Below are 19098 nucleotides of genomic sequence, written 5' to 3' on the forward strand. Positions count from 1 at the left end.
ATTATCGGTTAAATTATTGTTTTCATTTTTTATTTATTTAACCGAGAGAATTCGGCCTTCATTTCCGTATTCTATAAAAATTCAAAAATTGTGTTGCATTGAAAATACACGCATTCCAGCGCGCGCATCTCGGTTACAGCTACGGCGCATCTTATACTTTCATTTGTCTCCACCTGTCGACTGGTCGAAAATGCAGATGCTCTGTTCATGAACTCTGGCCATCGTGAAAGCACATGGTCACTTGTCGCCACGTTGCGTCAACGTGGAAAAGTGAAAATACTATTTCTTTAAATCGATTCAAGTGCAATATATCGTTAATAAAACATTTAAAAGTGCGGTAGCGATCTGCCGAGTGACTCCGCGGTACCGAGTGTCGAGCATTCCAGTGCCGTATTAACGATTTTTTCGTGACGGAAGTCGACGATATCAAGAACTCGATTAAAAATGTCACTAAACGAGAGGGAGATTTACCAATGTCGTCTGCATAAGATCAGAATTCATTTTATGAATATAGCCAATGTGAACATCAGACGCAACGAATTCCGTCGCATACTATTGGATTGGTCGAACAAGGTAAGAACCGATCGCGTGATGACGAGGGTTTTGAAGGAGACACTAAACAAGATGTTTCGAACTAACCAAGACAAGTGTTTCTTTCTCAAACGCTGTCTAGAAGATCACGACAACAAAATGTTGAAACTATTCGGCTCGAGTAAGCTGAAGATCAACAAGGTTATACTCGATTGTGGAAAGTCGGCGCTGCACTTTCTAGCCGAGGTGTACAACGGGGATCAGAGACGCGATTCGGGAAAATGTACCCTGCAAATGATGAATTACCTCTTGAATAATCCGAGGAAAAATTACCCGGACAGGTTCGGCTTTACTTACTTGCACGGGGCTTGCATGACCGGCAACATAGCGGCGGTGAACTTACTATTGAACCAAGCCGGCGTCGACGTCAATATCGACACCTACAGCTGTTCGCCGTTACATCTGGCCGTTCGCTACCGTCACGAGGACGTGGTAAAGCTCCTGCTAGAGAAAGGGGCCGACCCGAACAAGCAGGACGAGGAGCTCGCGACGCCGCTTCACGCCCTCGCGAGACTCAGCCTGTGCGACTGCGTGTCGAGCAACTCGTTCTGCGACCGTAGGCGACCCTGCGACGAGATAATTCGACTGCTCGTCAATTACGGAGCCAACGTGGAGGCGCGCGACTGTCACCGGGACACTCCGCTGCAGTCGGCCATGAGGGTCTTCGACACGGAGCTGGTGCGGGCGCTGCTGCGGCACGACGCCACAGTCAGCAATCTCGACCAGGACAGGATGTTCCGCGGCAAGTTCTGCCGGCTGCCGGCGCAGAATTATCCCGTGACGTTGAACCTGATCGAGGCGACGCGATCGCTCATCTCGGCCGATTTCAGAATGAACATTTCCACCTCGCTGAGAATGATGAAGTATTGGATAAGGGCGAGAGGAAACGATATCGATCATTGCATCTCTGGTCTCTATGGTACGTCGATTTATTTATTTATAATATATTCTTTCCATAAAATAACAGTCCTGACTCACGATTACTTTCTTCATTTACAGACAACGACGCCGATCGAGCTCTGAGCATCTTGAACCAGTACAAGAGAATATTGTATCTGCACGACGAGTACGACTTTTACTTTGACGACAAAGCTTTGCGTCACCTTTACGAACAAATCCACAGGTACACTGTGAAGGCTGCGCCTTACCGCAACGACGACTACGAGCCCGAGTCGTGCTTCAAGAAGATATGGACGAGGGAGATCGACTACATGAAATTCATCAAGTTGAACGAGAGGGTCTCGCTCTATCAACTGTGCCAGATGAGCTACAGCCAGGGTCACAAGATATTGAAAAATATGAGGGACTGGCGCTGCCCAGCCATGGAAGATATCTCGTGCAACGGCTACCTGATCCACGTTTTCGTCAAGAGGCACGTCGCCAACATCATGATAAGGTCGGAGCTGGAGCTGTTCGCGGCGGATCTCTTCATGTCCGATCACTTGAACTTGAGTTTGCCGTACACCGCGTGCCGTAAGGTCGCCGAATTGATGAGCGACGAGGATTTGTTCCGTTGGTGCGACGAGACGAGCGAGGAGGGCGTAGGGCAGCCGCCGAGAAAGAGACAACGCCTGTGTTAAATAAAATAAAACACTGGGCGAAATTTGTAAAGAGTTAGCCCAATACTCGGAGCTTTACCAAAGTCGTAATAGGCGAACCGCGTAACGCTTGATAATATTTTATCACGACGTTATGCTTTTTAACTTGCTTTATACTTGTGATGGATTGGAAACAATTATTAATATTTATATTATATTAATATATTAAATATTATATTATATTAATGTTTTTATATTCCAAAATTTTATGTTCAAATGTGTAATGTGGTTTGAATTTTTTTTCAAAAAGATAATTAATTTATGAATTGAACCTGTGAACGAGGTACATTGTAAAATAGGAATACATGAACCAGTATTAAAAACCACTGAACAATTTCAACAAATAATCATTTTTATCCTAAAGAATATTTTTTTGTAAAAAAGAATTGTATTTTTTTGTACAATTGGATATATACATGTTGTATAATTAATTAAAAAACAATAAACATTTGTTAGAAAATTCGATTGCATACTTTTATTAATAAGAGATCACTGTTGATAATTTTTTGTTCCAAATTTATTTACACAATTGTATCTGTCAGTAAGAGCGATACGATTACATTTCTAATTCAAGTAATACATAATCTGGTGATATTAGTAATTTCGAATCGATCACGATTTGTCACACACACGCTTCAATTCTATCGAGACAATACAATGGCAATTACCTAACACAATCTTTCAATTATTCGAGTACATGAAAAGTTGAAATCAAATGGCGCAAATAGTCGTTAATTGGTTATAAATTTTTGACATACGAATAGTTATTTCATCTCTTCATAAAATTCATCATCAAATGTACATGATTTTTTTCACTCGATACATATATGATATCGAGTTACAATTCATTTCTATTTTCCTTTTTTTTTGCATGATTCATTTTCTTTTTTTATTATTAATTACTCGCTCAACGATTAATATTATAGTTACCAGTCTTTATTGTTGTTTTGTTCAATTAATGAATACATCGTATGAATCGTGCATATAATTGCAAACAATCAGTAGTTTTTGCTTATAAAAATCAAAACTGGGATCAATTCAAACTATGCGATGAAAAATCAATGAGCGCAGTTTTCAGACTTCAAAATAGACTCTCGTGTGATGCATTAGTAGAATGTTCATTACACTAAGTTAATGAATTCTTTAATTTGAGATGTAAATACATTTTAGCGTGGTTGGAATATTGTTTAGATTGGTAAAAAATAAATGATTTTTACAAATAAATTTCTTGAATCGTTAAGTGTTTGAAATCAAGTGTCACGATTTACTTCACAATTTTATGAACGGCTGTAAACGTTTCTTGAAAGAAAATTTGTAAAACGTACATAATGTATAAAAATAATTCTACAACTACGTAACGAAAATTTTCTAAATAAAAACATATCATGTTTACAAAAATGCACATTTTTGTACATGTAAACCAATTGAATTACTATACTATTGCATGAACACGAATAAACAAAAAATATTTATTATCCTGAACGTCATAATTTTGAAAAAGTTTTCCAAATTTCCATAATAACTTAATTATTCAAAATTTTATCTCTTTTCAAATATTGGTACATAACATCCTAACGAGTTCATGACTTGTAATTTTCACGCCCTATATGTTTATGAACTACATTCATTAATACTATGATATTTTACTAAAACTTACTTCTTTTTTTTTACATATTTCGAGATGAACAAAACAAACGATTTCATTGCACGCTATCAAAACACATTTACACAATCACAGTTTACGCATCCTATTAGTCTTGCTATTACAATCAATGAATCACAAAAAGACTTGAAACAAATCTATTGCGTTATCATTTCCATCAACAAGAGTTTCTTTTTTTTCAATTTCTCAAAGTTGATGGCGTGTGGTCTTTCAAGTCTTCTGGTGAATTTATTTTGACTATGGATACACTATATTACTCAATTATTTAGTACACTCTAAATAAGAATTCCCTAGTACTTTATATGAAAATTTTAACGAATTAAAATATAATAGTACAAATTAACCTAACGTTTAGATTATGCACATAGACATACAATGGTACTTAAACTAAAAGTTTTCCACTGTTCTTTTAAAGTCTTACAGTCAATTTCATAAAACAATTTTTATGATTGTAGCTCCGATGTTAATTTTTTCAAAGCTTACCATAAATGAAGGGTACTTTTTAAACTACTCAACGAAATATAGTAAACTTATCTAGGCTACAAAAAATACACACAACAGTGCACATATTCGCCAACCTCGGATTTGTTCTGTACGTGGATTACACGCTACCTGATACTTTTTCGGTTTAGTTCCGTTAAACACAATTTATGTACTCTAACTATCTAATGATTCAAGTTTTGACAATGAAAATTAATTATTATCAGATTTTAGATCCGATTTTCATTCTAAAATAATTTGAGCTTTTCTTTCAAAAATTAAAAGATTATGGCATTTAACATTTTCTGTATAAATCAATGGCGGCGAATGCACAAAATTATGAATTTAGAATTTAAACGGATAACTAATTTTTACAATCATTTTGAAAAGCCTAATTTGTTGATAAATGCATATCAAAATATAGAACTGAGGTGATGGATCTTATTATTTAATTGTATAAGGTTTACAATATACTTATTGCCACAGTCCTGCATAGTTTCCATATAAATTTGTTGGAAGAGGGCCGCCCGCGCAGAAAAGACGCGTTCCTGATGCATCGTAGCAATGCGTGTAAATGGCAGGAGTGTATTTTACATTATGGAATCCATCAATGTAATCTTCATCTGGAAACTGAATTTAAAAGTTATCTCATGCTCGCATCTGATAATATGAAATACTCATCTCAAAAATACTACATCAATAAAATACTTACCACGTAACCCTTGGAAGCCTTCAACATCACGGTCCTATTTGAATTAATAGATGATTCAAGATACTTTTGTGCCCGAATATCGTAAAACATCAACATTCCAAGACCGGTGCCAATTGTTAAAACAGAGCCTTGGAAACTAGCTGATCTAATACCACACCCGCTATACCTGTTGAAACAAGAAATAAAATTTTTAAATAAAATGTTTGATAGGAAAAAAACGTTTTTACAAACAATTTACCTCGAAGGTACTTTTTTTATAGGTTGCAATGTTCTTGCATCAAGTAAAAGTGTGTAAGAACGGCAACCCACTGCATACAAGCCCTCTTCGTGCACAGCCAAGCAAACATTATCTTGACAAGCAGGTAACTTTCTTGAAATTTTTTGCCTGAATGATTCTGCTGACCAGATATGAATGTAACTGTTCATAGACAAAACTGCAATTTCTTTGTAGGCTTTGTTAAAAAGTAATGATCGTACTTTTTGTGCTGATTTACATTCTTTAATGCATATAGGTTGAATCAATCTGAGGGAATAAAAATGAATAATTTGTAATTGAAGTGTTTAATTAAAAAAATCAAAAGAAAAATTATCAAATAAATACCTATGTGATGGAACATCAGCTTTTTCTGAAGCAGCTGATACTTCTTGATCAATTTGCCACAAAGCCATTTTTGTGTCTTTAGAACCTGAAACTAAGAACTCGTCATCTAACCAACACATATCGTACACCCAGTCACGATGGGCAGATTCCCCGATACACACAGGATCCAATGTTGGTAATCTATAAACAGCTACTTCATTACTATTTCGTCCACCAGTAGCTAAGAGGGTTCTGTTAGAATTAAATTTCATAAGAATTTAAATTGCAAAGTAATTTTCTGTGGTTTTTATCAAAAATATTACACACCTAGATGGGTTAATTTGTACAGAGTGTATACCACACTGTTGATCTTGTACATTACCCATTCCACTTGTAGAATTATTTCTACCGCTAAGAGATGGTATTTGATCCAATTTTTGCGTTGCTACATCATAGACCATCAACTTATTGCATTTAGTACCAAAAACAACTTGTCTGTCACTAAGCCATTGAGAACAAAAAACTTTGTTCATATTATTTAAACTTATTGAATATTCTTTAAAGAGATCATGGCTTAATATGTGTCGAGAACCAAATTCCTTATTCACTTTTCGAATTTCATTTGCATTACTTTCTCGAGATCTTACATAATCAACAAAATTAAACGAAGTTTTCAAGTATTGGTAGGAATCCATCTCTGTATCTTCCTCATCGTCACTTGATTCATAGCATACAAAATCATCTGGCTTCTCTGATTTTCTATTTTTTTCCAAAAGCATTGCAAGTCTGTAAGAATAAAAAGGTATTAATATAATTTGTATTTAGCAGTAAGCACAAAGAATTATTAAAACATCTTGCTTGCTTACTTTTTGGAACGCCTGTCATCAAGGCGAGAAGATTTAGCACAAGGAGGATGTGCTCCATAGGTGGACTTGCGCTGTGTTTCAGCCATTGCACAGATTCTTTTAGATTGCAGTTGCCCAAATACAGTTCTTGAATTGCTTCTTCAAAGCAGAAAGATATTTCAAATTGAAAATTCTTTCTTTTTGCTTTTTATATCAGGATCGCTGAGTATGTATCTGCATAATTACTGTAGATTTCCAGTGTCACACAAACTTTACTGATGAGTGTGCATTCAGCGAATGCATAGCAGTGAGTCCGTATTCAACAACTCTCAACATAAAGTAGTAACCTTTGACATAAACAAAAAAGAAGTGGATCAAAATTTTTGAAAAACTTTGCATAACAAGATACATATTTATTAGTCATTCACACAGATGCTAATTAGAATTAACGATCAACAGAGTTTAATTTTTTTTCTACGTATCGATACAATGACGTTTTTACAAAAACATTACAAGCATTCTTTAGTTTTTTAGCCTGAAATAACCATAATTGACCACACAGACGGGCACAGTCAACTCATTACCCATTGCGCATCTAATCTAACCTTATATTATATGAATTTAAAGAGCGTGTTTAAAGAGCTTCCAGTGTTTACACTGAGACAAAGAGGAAAAATCAAACTCACCAAAAATTTTTTCCGACTTTTAGGGGAGTTTTGTTGGTTACTTACTTATCGATAACTACTGCATTGGTTCGAATTTTAGTTATTGCTCGAATTAGCTAAAGATAAATATAGATTAAGAATGGAAAGGAGGAGCGTAGCCGTGCGTAGATAAAGCCTAGCAAATATCGAATTACATAAAACCATTCGGAGTCGGGTGAAAATAACTTGATTCAAGACACTTTGGAACAAAAAAGGAGCGCAGCTATCGTAGAAACAAACCGAGAAACAGATGAAACGCTGCATGGCTCGCTGCAGCAGCGCATCGAATATGGCTCTAAGTTGGAGCCTCGCGTACTCCAATGTAGTTTCACAAAATTACCATCGAATTCGAGATTCGAAGGCTCTAAAAATCATCAAACGACTCGCCTACTCGCGACAATCGTAAGCTAGTTTCGTGTAGGAGGACAATGCCTTGGAAGCCGCGATGTAAAAAACAAAAGGCAACGTACACACAAGACACTTTCGCTTGTGCTCCGAGCACAGAAACGTCAAGCCAAGAAAAAAAAATAACTCACTGGATCGATCATTCTCGCTTTTGCCGGATTTTCCTATACGAGCCTCGTCCCAGAAGAGCAGCGTCGTATTTTTTTTTGCCCTCGATTTCGCAGTGAATCCACCGAGGCTTGGAAAACTGGAAATTTCGCGACAAATGAAACGCAGACTCCGAAGCACGACTTCGTAAAACGTCTACATATGTGCCTATGTACTGTGTCTATATAACTGTATACATGAGTTTCACAACACTACGAGCTTGATAAGCCGCCATCTTGGATACACATGCCAAGGTGCAGGCACATGCGTAAACGTCTACTCCAAGAGGAGGCGCCAAGTATGAACTAAGTACAGATCGTGGAGTGGCGAACATACTTATTTTTCGTCAGTTTTTTTACTGAAAATTGATATCGTGCTTAAGAAATGATGTTTAGAAATTACAACGATGATCAACTAAAAGTGGTATTCATTATGAAAATCTATACAACTATATTCTGTTGAACTATGAATAGGGTAAATTTTTTGTGAGCTATTATTTAAATAAATAATGAAAAAAATGTTCTCTGCGTTATAATTATATTTTAATTATTATTCTTTAAATATTACATATTCAAAAGAAAATTAAAGCTGCACTTTTAAATTGTCAAATCTTTTTTTATGTGATCTTAAACTCTACCCTGGTCGACCCTGGTTAAATACTGGACTACTCAATAAAAAAAGTTAGTACACAACCACCTTCAATGAAATTTAATCATTTTCAGATAAATGTATCGATTCAATTTTTAAGAACCAAAATAGGTTCTTTACGCACTTCAAAACAGGTATGTTTATTTAAAATTCATCAAGTCTTCATACATAAAATTATAAGCATGTTTTAGGTTCATGTAATTGATGATTCAGTAGAGTGGTCGAAAACTAGGCAATTCGCATTCTTTAGCTTTAAAACTTATTTTAGACAAATTACTAGATATTTTGGATCAAGTGTAAGAACTCATTCAGAAGGTTACATTTTTGCCAACGATTTTTTTTGTGAGACCTCAACCTAAAGTAAACACTCCCGCTGAGCAAAATCAAAATATTACTTTAGGCTGGAGGATTCACAAAAAAGTTTATTTGCACTTATGCTTCACCCTGGCTGATGAATTTCACGTGCTCTGGGACTTTCCAGTTTTTCACTCCCTAGGGGCAAAATTTACTATTCTTTTACAGGATATAGCTTTTGAAAATTTTACCGCAAAATTCAATTTTTCAGTACATGTTTAAGAAAATTTCGAAAATCGAAAATTTAAATTTTAATGTGGGGCATGGACCTTCTATATAGAAATAGTATATTTCTCAACGGGTGCACATATGGTTTTTTAGCAAGACGAGGGATTATAGCACGAGCCGAAGGCGAGTGCTGTAACGAGTTTTGTTAAAAAACCATATCTGCACCAGTTTGAGATACTATTTTTTCCTACCAGAGCCTAAAATTAGCGGCAAAGTTGCGTATTTTAGGTTAGAGTGGGAAAAACTTATTTTCCACTGTAGCGTCAGAGCATTGTGTTATTTCGAATATATAGCTGATGCATTTAAATTCTTGGAAAATTGTATTCACAACCCAATTATATGATGTCAAAAGTCAATATTTCTAAGTTCAAGTGCGTAAAAATAAAAACAACTCGTTGAAATTTAAACTTTTTTTCATTAAAATTTTTTTATTAAAACTATTTTTTATTACAATTTTTTTCAACGCAGCCGTCGTCTTTTTGGCAATGGCTGTACTGCATCCTCTTCGTACGCCTTCTCGCACAAACGTAATAAATCCTCGTGGCTCATATTTGCGGCAATTTCACGACAAACTACGTATGGCAAATTTAATTTACACTCATCGTTCATAAAAAGATCGGCTACTGCCAATTCCAAATGTGGTCTAATCAAAATATCCGCCCAATGTCTTTTCACAAGGAGCTGGGAGAGAGTCAAGTCTTGCAGCTGTTGCGGTAACTGGAAATTCTTGATTTTTTTTAAAATCGAGTAACCCTTGTCGTAGCTCATTCGGCAAATTTCGTGGAGCGAGACTTTTTCGTTCAGCATGATGCTCTTCAACTGTGCAGTTTCCGGGCTTATTTCATCGAGGAAACCTAGTGGGATTTTATGGAGACCGAAATATTTTCCTACTTTCAATCTTCTCATTTCCGACCACAAGTAATCGTAAGGTTTAAGTTCCATGTAAAAATAAATAAAAAAATGAACTAATAAATGTCGATTGCTTTCAGTAACATAGATGGGCAGTAAATGATCGGCTCCATTGCCCCGAACTCTCATCCAACAACGTATCATCTTAAGTCTAGTGGCGAAATCCATTTTGAATCCGGCTGACTGCAAAAACTCCACTACCTCGATCAAGTTCAAAGTCAAAGGACGATACTTCAAATCGCGTATTTCAAAATGCCTGGCAAACATGCGGTCCTCGTTCAAACCGCCTAAACTCGCGCCGAGCTTCAGAATCGCTCTAGTGAGCTCCAGGTCGAAACACGACACCGCCGCCTGTAGTGGAGTGTCCCCGTGAATATCTCGTGCCTCTAAATCTGCTCCTCTCTCGACGAGCTCGACGACGATCTCGAAGGCCGGTTTATTTTCTTCGCAGGAATGACAATAATGATTGCATTTGCACATGCACCAGCGCGGCCACGACAGGGCGTGCAGAGGCCTCGACTGATTATTGCTCTCTAAACTATTCGGATCGGTTCCTTTCTCCAGTAAAACCTTCACGACGTCCGTCTGACGGTACTGAGCCGCGATGTGCAGTGGGGAGCACGTGTACGTCGAGATATTGACGTCTACACCTAGTTCCAAGAATCGCTTCACTTTAGCCACGTTGCCCGTCATACAGGCCGCGTGAAAGTACGTGTAACCATGAGCGTCTTGGTGATTTTCCACTGAATCTTCCAAAAAATAGTCCACGACTCGTTTGACCATCTTGCCACCGACGTCGTATCTTGGGCTGAATGTATTTTCATTGAGTAAATAGTGAAGCGCCGATCGTCCATCTTTGAATCTGAACTCGTGGATTTTCAAATCGATCTCCTCTTGAAGAAATTTCACCATTTGAGCTTGCTTCAGTCGCAACGCTAAGATGAGAAAATTTTCTTTGCTCGTAAATAAGGTTTGATCTGTTATCATCATCCTACCAACCCTCCTAAAGATCCTGTCGTCCATTGCAAAAAATTGCACGAAATTTGTAAAAAACACTTGACACCGCACTGCTTCATTTTTGTATTTTCTTAGAGTATTTTTAAAGCGCGTTATACATTCGTTGAAATCTACTGACGTCATTTTGGAACGTAATAAAGTCAAGTCTGATGATGGTAGATTTCAACACTGAACAATTGATAGAACGTGTCAATTGCTCTTGATAAAGACGGACTAATCGTGATATGTTCTCGCTCGAACTGAAAAACACAGACTGAGTATCCAGAGAAAGTTTTTTGGAATCCCAATTTCCCAAACACGTGGCGATCTTCATACATGCGCAGTGACGCTTCTCTCGGTTGCTTTATTGGCCGGTTGTATGAGCGAGGGAGCCACCGTCCAGCTTACCAATCTAATTGTGATTCATAATGTATAATTCAAATGCCAATAAAAAATTTACTGAACCGAACTCTAATTATTATTTATAGAGCGAAAAATGCCGAGTTTCTTTAAGAGAACACGTTATAAGCGATGGCACTACTCCATTTCATGTGCCCGACCAATCAGGCAGCTCGCTCGCGCTTCGGCTGGGAGTTGCCGACTCTATCTGGAGAGAGCCGAACGGAGGCCCGCTCTTACCTTAAATCTTACGGGCTTAACCCGAGTATTTTTTCAGCTCTTTCCCATGAGAGAACGTGTCAAAAGCAATGGCTGTGCCAAATGATACGCTCCTGGCTTACAGCCTTCTGAGTTTGAGCATAGAAACGAGCGAGCGCTTAGAGCGCGCACACTGAGGCAACATGAACTCATGAACCAAGCTCAGAAGGCTGTAACTTGGCGTCTACTTGACGAATTACCTTTCAAAACAGCTTAAAATTTTCGTTTTTTGATGTACTTTCATTTGAACTGAGTTGCCACGTTGTTATAATAATTTATCTCAGCGAAAAACGCGTATAAACAAATGGAAAGTACGTCAAAGCCATAAAATTACGTTTATAAACGTCTACAAACTGCATTATAAACAATTTTACTTACATACAAATTATGCTACATGATTGTATAGGTTATTACCTTCGAAATGAGATGTCGATGAGCTCGATCGCACTAATACGGGTCAAGTTACTGAGGTTGAAAGATAAAAAAGGACGTATTTCTAGTAATTTTGTCCTAGTTATTGCATAGCTATTTTTCTAGAGGACGGATTTTCAATTAATTTAATTTAATCTCTTCGTTTTTTAAAGACAAATAAAATAAAAACAAAATTGTTTTAATCTATCTTCAATATTTTACAAGATATGGCCGTTTAAACAATTAATTTGTTTATAGCAAAAAATTGACCAGGAATTCGGCCGGAATTCAAATTCAGTTTCAGCGACCCAAAAAACATAGAAATCCGTCAACTCGCCTAAGGGATCTCGCAAGTTCACTCAAATGTCACCAGCGCCCAGACTATATCACCCAATTGTGAACACACACATGAGTGAACTGAATCGATTTAATTTATAGGAAAAAAATATAATACAAAAGTATTATCCAAATGTTATAGTTGTCAGGTGGCAGAGAGGGAAAGATTACTTGAAATAAAGTACATACTTGGTCAAGTAGAATAAAAGTAAAAAAAGGTTAACAATTTATTGTATGTGCTGTGTCGAGGAGCAAGAGTGCGCTCTGACTCGCTACTCCGGTCAATCTGACTTTGCTCCGAGCTTGTATCGCGTTGCGAGTTGCGACTGCCGCCAGCCTTTACAACAGCGCTATAGCGGGCCTGATGCTAGGCAACACGAATACACCTGCTGCAGCTATACATGTATACGCAACTTGAGCATAACACGAATTTTAGCTATTATTATAGCTATTTTAAACATCAACAATAATCAACAATGATAATGAGCAAACGGTAGTACATCTAGATCGGTTTTTGCTATTAATATACATATTCCATCAACTCGCTTGTTTCTTTTGTAGGTTTCATTTTCATAGTCGTGCGTCACCTAGCGGTGACAGGTCTAAATATCTCGCGAGTCATAGTATGAACTGCATAGTATTTTTTTTATTAACACGTGGAAAAGAGTTGTAATGAAACGCATAATAGTTTTTCTTTTAAAAATTGATACAATAAAGGTAGAACGTACTTCATAATTCTTCAATTATTATAACATATTATTCCATCTATTAAATCATCGACGAATGCGCAGCAGTGTCCCTCCTTTAAAAACTTTATTCTTTTTCAAACCTTTGGAAATCATTCAAACATTGATAGCTTCGAAACACTTTACTTGAATAAAATAGTTGCAGTATTAGTATCACTAAATTTTCATTTCAAAAAATAATATTTTACATGGTGATTCATCAACTTGCGAGCCCTCGTCAATGCCAATGCTTGAGGTTGACAACTGTAACTTTTCCGTAAAGTATACCGAATGCGTCTTTTTTCTTAAAGAGGAAAATAAAATCTCACGAATTTTTTTGGTAATAAAACGAATTATCGGTACGTCTCGAATCGAAAAATCGGTTTCCGCGCGCTTATCACTCGTCTATTCCGCAACACGAAAAAAAAAGAACGTCAACGCGGACGTATTGACGGACGGAAGCTAGATTCCGAAAATTCAGCACCGCAGCAGAGCTGAGCTGTGTTTTTATTATCGAAGTCTCGCGTGACAGCCTCAGAGCTGCTGAAGTGCAATTGTCAATCTCTCGCGCGCGCCAGTTCGATACGTCATTCAAAACGTATTATCACCCGCGGCAGTGGCGTCGATCGAGAGATGAATCGGACGAGCAAAAATTTCCCAGTTGAAATCACGTTTGCTCTCGTGTAAGATTCGTTCGTTTTTCCTTTTTTTTTTGTTCGTTCGTCATTGATAAGCTCTTCCTCATAGACATGTGGAATTCCATGCAACGATTCCAAGTTTTATAATACGTGTATAAAAATACGCGTTAAAGTCGGAGTCGAAGCTCTGGTGTAGGTATAAACACGTTAATCTCTCGGGGGCCGTTGCTCGCGAGCGCGGAGCAATCCGTTTGGGCTTCGGGAGCATAAATGTATAAGCTCGCGCGAGGCCTGCCGTGAGACTGATAAGGTGTCCTTCCATGCATATACACACAGACACAGACACAGACACACGCATATAGACGAATCGTCAGATACATACACACACAGACAAAGTATAGGTAGAGTAGTATATCCTCAGCAGTTTCAGTATACACTATATACAGGCCTCGCGCGCGAGTCTACTCCAACGTAGAGTCTTTAATTCTCGGCAAGCGTTAAAAGTTGCAATACGAGTTTGCGTGCGCTCTGCAGTGTGTGTGTACTGTGTACCTATATATGCGCGCGCAGCGGCTTTGTGCTCGCTCGTGGTCTCTCTCACTTACACATGAGTGTGTGTGTATGTGTGCGTATTGGCAGGCCGCCCCGCAACAGCACACACAGCTGGTGGTGGTGTGCATTACACTGGCGTACGTTCGTGCGTGTGTGTAAGTGTGAGCAGTTCATGCAGGTGGACTCACTCACACACACATATAGATACACACTCTCGTGTATATATCTCCGCATGCAGACGTTCTCGGCGCATTGTGTGGTGGTATATATAGTAGGCACTGCTGCTGCTGCCGAGAGCCGGGAGTCGGTGCACTGGTGTGCGAGAAACTCCGGTGGGGAGTTTAAAAATGCCTGAGCAGCGGCAGTGGAGGCCGGAGACTGTAATTCAAAGGGTCCCACTGTGTGTGCGTGTATGTATGTGTGTGAGCTTCGCGTGAGAGAGCAAGAGAGAGAGAAAGGTAGAAAAGAGAGGAGGACGACGATGACCATGGCGTATTAGAAGTGGTGGTAAGAGCACAGCAGCAGCAAAGCCGCTCGGCGCTCGGCGTTCGGCTCGGCGTTCGGCCGCTATACTCCGGTGGTGGCGACAGCCGATTGTATCCTCCGCTTCAGTCGGGCGCTGAACCCGCGCTCTCTCTCTCCTATATACAGAGGCGCACGGCTATACATACGGTTTTGTAGCGTGCGCTCCGCGAGCCGAGCTTATACTCTCCCCGATTTTGTGTACATCAAAGATATACAAATAAAGTATAAGCGGGGCTTTGTATATTTTTATAGATACGTCGATCGCGGGCCTCTTCGTATTCTTGTTTTTTTTCGATACGTGTGTGTAACGGTTTGTGAACGAATTTCAATCCGTGATCTGTGTAAGCCGCTCTCGATCGAGTATATCGAGCTCCGAATTTTACCAACCAAAACTGCGTGAATCAAAGTGCAGATTTTTTTTGGTCGCTGCCTCAGACAAACTATTGTCTACGAGAAATAATATCAAGTGTGTATACAAGTTAGTGCTTCGAGTGCCTTTTTTTATCATAAATATCGCTTCCTTCAAACGCTCGTGTATGTGCAGCAACAACAACGACGATACAAATACAAGATATCGTGACGCAAAAATCTCTCGGAGGAGCCAAAGAACAGAGAGACACCCGCACGAAGACGCACAGTTGATGAAATTGAAAGTTGATACGGTGTTCCTTCGTTCGATATAGAGTCGAGAGATCTCTTCCTCGGGCATCGGCGATATCGCTGCACTGTTAGTATATTTTCTCTATACATACACACGAGCGATATATAGTTGAGTAGTGGCTGGCCGTGTGCAGGTCACGCTCTTACCATCCAGCGCGCAGCAAGCACGCAACAACAACGCGCGACTCGCATCCGATTTTGGTACTCGCTTCTTCGTCTCCTTTGTACGCATGGTAAGTTTCTTCTCTCGCTCGATCTCGCATGCAGAATTATACGTGTATAGTGGTTAAAACGCGACGAAGTAAAAATAAAAGAACTTTACACACGCATAAGCGCAGTTCTCTCTCTCTCTAACGCGCAGAGATCGAGAGGCGGCGAGCGCTGTTGTTTTTTTATTCGCGCCAATCTATATGTATTCTACAACGTGCACGGCAAACTACTACTATACAGACGGCCATGATGCTGATTATAACGATGAAAACGATGCAGATACAGGGTTATATACGCTCGCAGCCATGAGCCCACATACATACACGCGAACTGACTCTATACATGTGTGTGTGCTCTACGGACTTTATACACGGATTACGGGTGTGTATGTTGTGTTGTGTATATATATGTATCCGTATATATATATTATTCACATGCCGTATATATACTCGGCCGTGTGTCTTAAGAAGGCAGCGAGCCTAGCAGAGAACCTATATAGCGAGTGAGACCGCCGCCGCCGCGCCGCGAATTTCCCGTTACACAAGACTTAGATGAGCGAACGAACGAAAAATCGACTATATAATACACGCACACTTGTACGTATAAACATTTGCCCGTGTATGTGTTGCACCGTGTGGTGCAGCAGCTCGAGATAACGCGCCCTACCCTGCGTATACATGGTCGCCGAGTGACAGCAGCAGAAGATGATGCTGCCGCTGCTGCTCCTTTTTATTTCGCTCTCGGTTTCTTTTTTTTTTTCAATTTGTACATTTTTGTTTCGACGATAATTGGCCTGCAACTCGATACCCGATCATTTCATACGTCACTCCTCCCCAAGGGCTCTCCGATTTACATCACGACAGAGAGTAAGAGAGCGAAAAAAAAGGAAAGATACGCAGCAGCAGCAGAGACATTTCATAACTAAGTATATGCATGCACGCAGCATTACGATCTCGCTCGCACATGCACGCGCACAAGCGCAAAGTGTTTCACGTATGTACGTCCGAGTTAAAGTCGCCGATCTCGAGCTGCTTCGGCGCATTATGGGTTCGCACATAATATAGGCTGCATTACACACACACACGCACACATGCTCAGCTGTATATAGAAGCCGCCACGATTTTACACATCGGCAGTTTAACTTTCCGCGTTTTGCTCTACATCTATCCTCTATATACGCTATAACACACACACGAACCGTATAGACAACGGAGCACACTTGACGAGAGACTTTCTCTTTTTTTTCGCCGTTTTATCCAGTTTCTGACACACTATTCTCTGGGTACTATAAATATATCGAGACAGAGACACGGGGCTTTGTTATATCACGATGTGCTGTCACACTGCTGCCCTGTACTATCATCGTCGTTGCTCTCGCATTTGTATACTTTTTATTATAAGAATGAGATAAGAGTTCGTCGTCGTTGGGGCCATATTATTATGGTATTAGGTACAGCCACGCACGCGAAAAAAAACAAAGTTTTCCCGACCAATTTTGCTAATGCCTATACGTTATATTCTGTACGATGTCTCGGCGGCACGCAAAGGGTTGCGAGCATACCTAATGATACGCGTATAAATACTTGCCATATTACAACGCACCACACATTGTATACTTATACGCAAAAACACGCAGTAGCAACGCACGCAAATGCGGATGTCTGTTCTCTTTTTTTTATCCTCCTCTTCTTCTTCTCTCTCTCTCTCTCTCTCGTTGTTATAAGTAGTATTTGCGAGTGTTTAAAGATAGATTCTCTCTCTCACTCATACTCACTCGAGTACTTTTTGAGTAAACATTCGGAGCACGCGAGAGAGAGAGACTCGCGCGCGGATTTTTCGTAGGCGGTAAGGCCGCCGCAACTATACTAACGATGCACACAAGTCTTTTGACTCCTATATAACGAACAGCTTGCAATATAATTTTCTGACAAACACAGAAGCAGAACAAATTTTCGTATAAACACATGTGCAGTGTAATACAAAGCAAAAGTAGCAGCAGACGTATACGCGCGCGTTTATCTACAGCACACATCGTATCCGGTAGTCGTTTTTCGTATTAATAGGAAGAATCGTATATACATTTTACACAGACACACACATACACATACATCTGCCCATCCATCCATCGCGAGAAGCCAAAGAATCCAGATTGCTTCGGCTATCGTGTGTATATTTTTCCTTCGTATTCCGCTGCTAGTATAACAGCATGGCATGCCACGAGCGCATAAAATTTTGTCCTTATTTGCATTCGACGCGCGCGCGTCCCAGCATGGAAATTGATAAATCACGCGCGCGCGCAGGGATGATCCGCTATATGCCGAAGCCGGTTGGAAATATCCATAGCAGGTTCGCGAGCGCGTGTGTAATTTTCCGCGAGCCTGACCAGAGAGACATTACGCAATCTCGAGAGAGACGCATACGATACTATAGAAAATCGTTGGTATTTTTGACAGTTGACAGTTCGGCTCTTGTTTACAATACACACCCATCGTATCTCGAGCTCTCCGATACGAATAACCCGGCATATATTAAATTCGACAAAAAGTCACGTGTACGCGACGAATAGGCAAGTTCGATTATATTGGGGTAAACAATGAGCTTTTCCGACTAAAGCGTACGCGGATATTAGCTTTAAAATTTAAAGCCTCAGCGACTTAACGTAGCAGCAGCAGTGGCGCATTCATAATATAAACAAGAATTATGCACTTTTGAGCTGCTGCTTTATCGAGACTCGTCGCGAAAATAGCTTATAGGTGTCGGGTAAGCTAAGATTAGTCGGAGGCAAGCTCATCGGGATATTGAATCCAATGTACACAGCCTCGGCAGCAGCAGCAGCAGAGACCAAACTCGTAATTCTTGCTTGGAAAAATAACAAATCTCGCGCAAATTGCGTAAGCCTCGCCTAGAAAGAGAGAGATTCATTAGAATAATATGCCGCTGCTCGCTATACGTTTCAAGCACGTCGATCTGCAGCAGCAACTCACGTACAGGCGCATCAACATCGACGAGGCACGCGTATACGCACTACTACGTTGTATATAAAAATATATATCCCGGAAAATTAGAAGCCGATCCGCGCGAAAAACGAGTCGCAAGCTTGTTTCCCATCATCTCGTGCGTATGTGTATGTGTGCAGGTGCCACATTCGCTACACTGCACTGCATTATAATATATACATATACATAGGCGTGCGTCTGTGCGTGCGATAATCAAGTGAAAACGCACACATATACAGGTTCTCGCTCTCTCTCTATCCCTGAAGATATTCCGTATAGGATGTGCGCAAGTTGAGCGAACGAGAGAGAGAAAAAAAAGGACTACTCTGCGCGAAAGGATATTCACATGAGCGCGCGTGCTACGACGACGACGACGACGACGACGAGGCGTAGGCCAAGCTATATACAGCCTGTGCGCAGCACCTCCAGTGCTGCCTCCTCTTCTATCCTTTATATATACATACACATCACGCAGGCAACAGCAGCAGCACAAGACTCAAGGCTCTTTTTGCAAACTCGGTGCAACGC

The 19098-nt window shown here is 39.7% G+C and overlaps 3 protein-coding genes across 4 annotated transcripts in view; 2 read left to right on the forward strand and 1 right to left on the reverse strand.

Moving 5' to 3' along the window:
• Positions 1-488: 488 nt before the first annotated feature.
• Positions 489-2521, forward strand: LOC106648546. Its single transcript, XM_014365498.2, has 3 exons — positions 489-573; positions 674-1510; positions 1591-2521. The coding sequence occupies exons 2-3, from the start codon at positions 691-693 to the stop codon at positions 2169-2171; spliced, it is 1401 nt and encodes a 466-aa protein (XP_014220984.1). The 5' UTR covers positions 489-573; positions 674-690; the 3' UTR covers positions 2172-2521.
• Positions 2522-3109: 588 nt separating this feature from the next.
• On the reverse strand, positions 3110-7907 carry LOC106648533 (DDB1- and CUL4-associated factor 12). 2 transcript variants are annotated; one of them, XM_014365475.2, is made up of 7 exons: positions 7710-7907; positions 6491-6816; positions 5952-6410; positions 5646-5876; positions 5283-5567; positions 5045-5210; positions 3110-4962 (listed from the first exon to the last, which is right to left on the reverse strand). In XM_014365475.2, the coding sequence occupies exons 2-7, from the start codon at positions 6574-6576 to the stop codon at positions 4807-4809; spliced, it is 1383 nt and encodes a 460-aa protein (XP_014220961.1). In that variant the 5' UTR covers positions 6577-6816; positions 7710-7907; the 3' UTR covers positions 3110-4806. The 2 variants fall into 2 exon arrangements, with proteins under 2 accessions (XP_014220961.1, XP_014220962.1); XM_014365476.2 differs by lacking the exon at positions 7710-7907 and adding an exon at positions 7201-7631.
• Positions 7908-14769: 6862 nt separating this feature from the next.
• Positions 14770-19098, forward strand: part of LOC106648626 (probable serine/threonine-protein kinase dyrk2) — an 84346-nt gene continuing 80017 nt past the window's right edge. Inside the window, exon 1 of the mRNA XM_023459573.1 lies at positions 14770-15597. The gene's annotated coding sequence lies outside the window, so the exon portion shown is untranslated. The remainder of the gene's footprint in view (positions 15598-19098) is intronic.

This window comes from Trichogramma pretiosum, unplaced genomic scaffold (genome assembly GCF_000599845.2).
Source record: "Trichogramma pretiosum strain Unisexual culture from Peru unplaced genomic scaffold, Tpre_2.0 scaffold7, whole genome shotgun sequence".
In the NCBI taxonomy this organism is placed as follows: domain Eukaryota; kingdom Metazoa; phylum Arthropoda; class Insecta; order Hymenoptera; family Trichogrammatidae; genus Trichogramma; species Trichogramma pretiosum.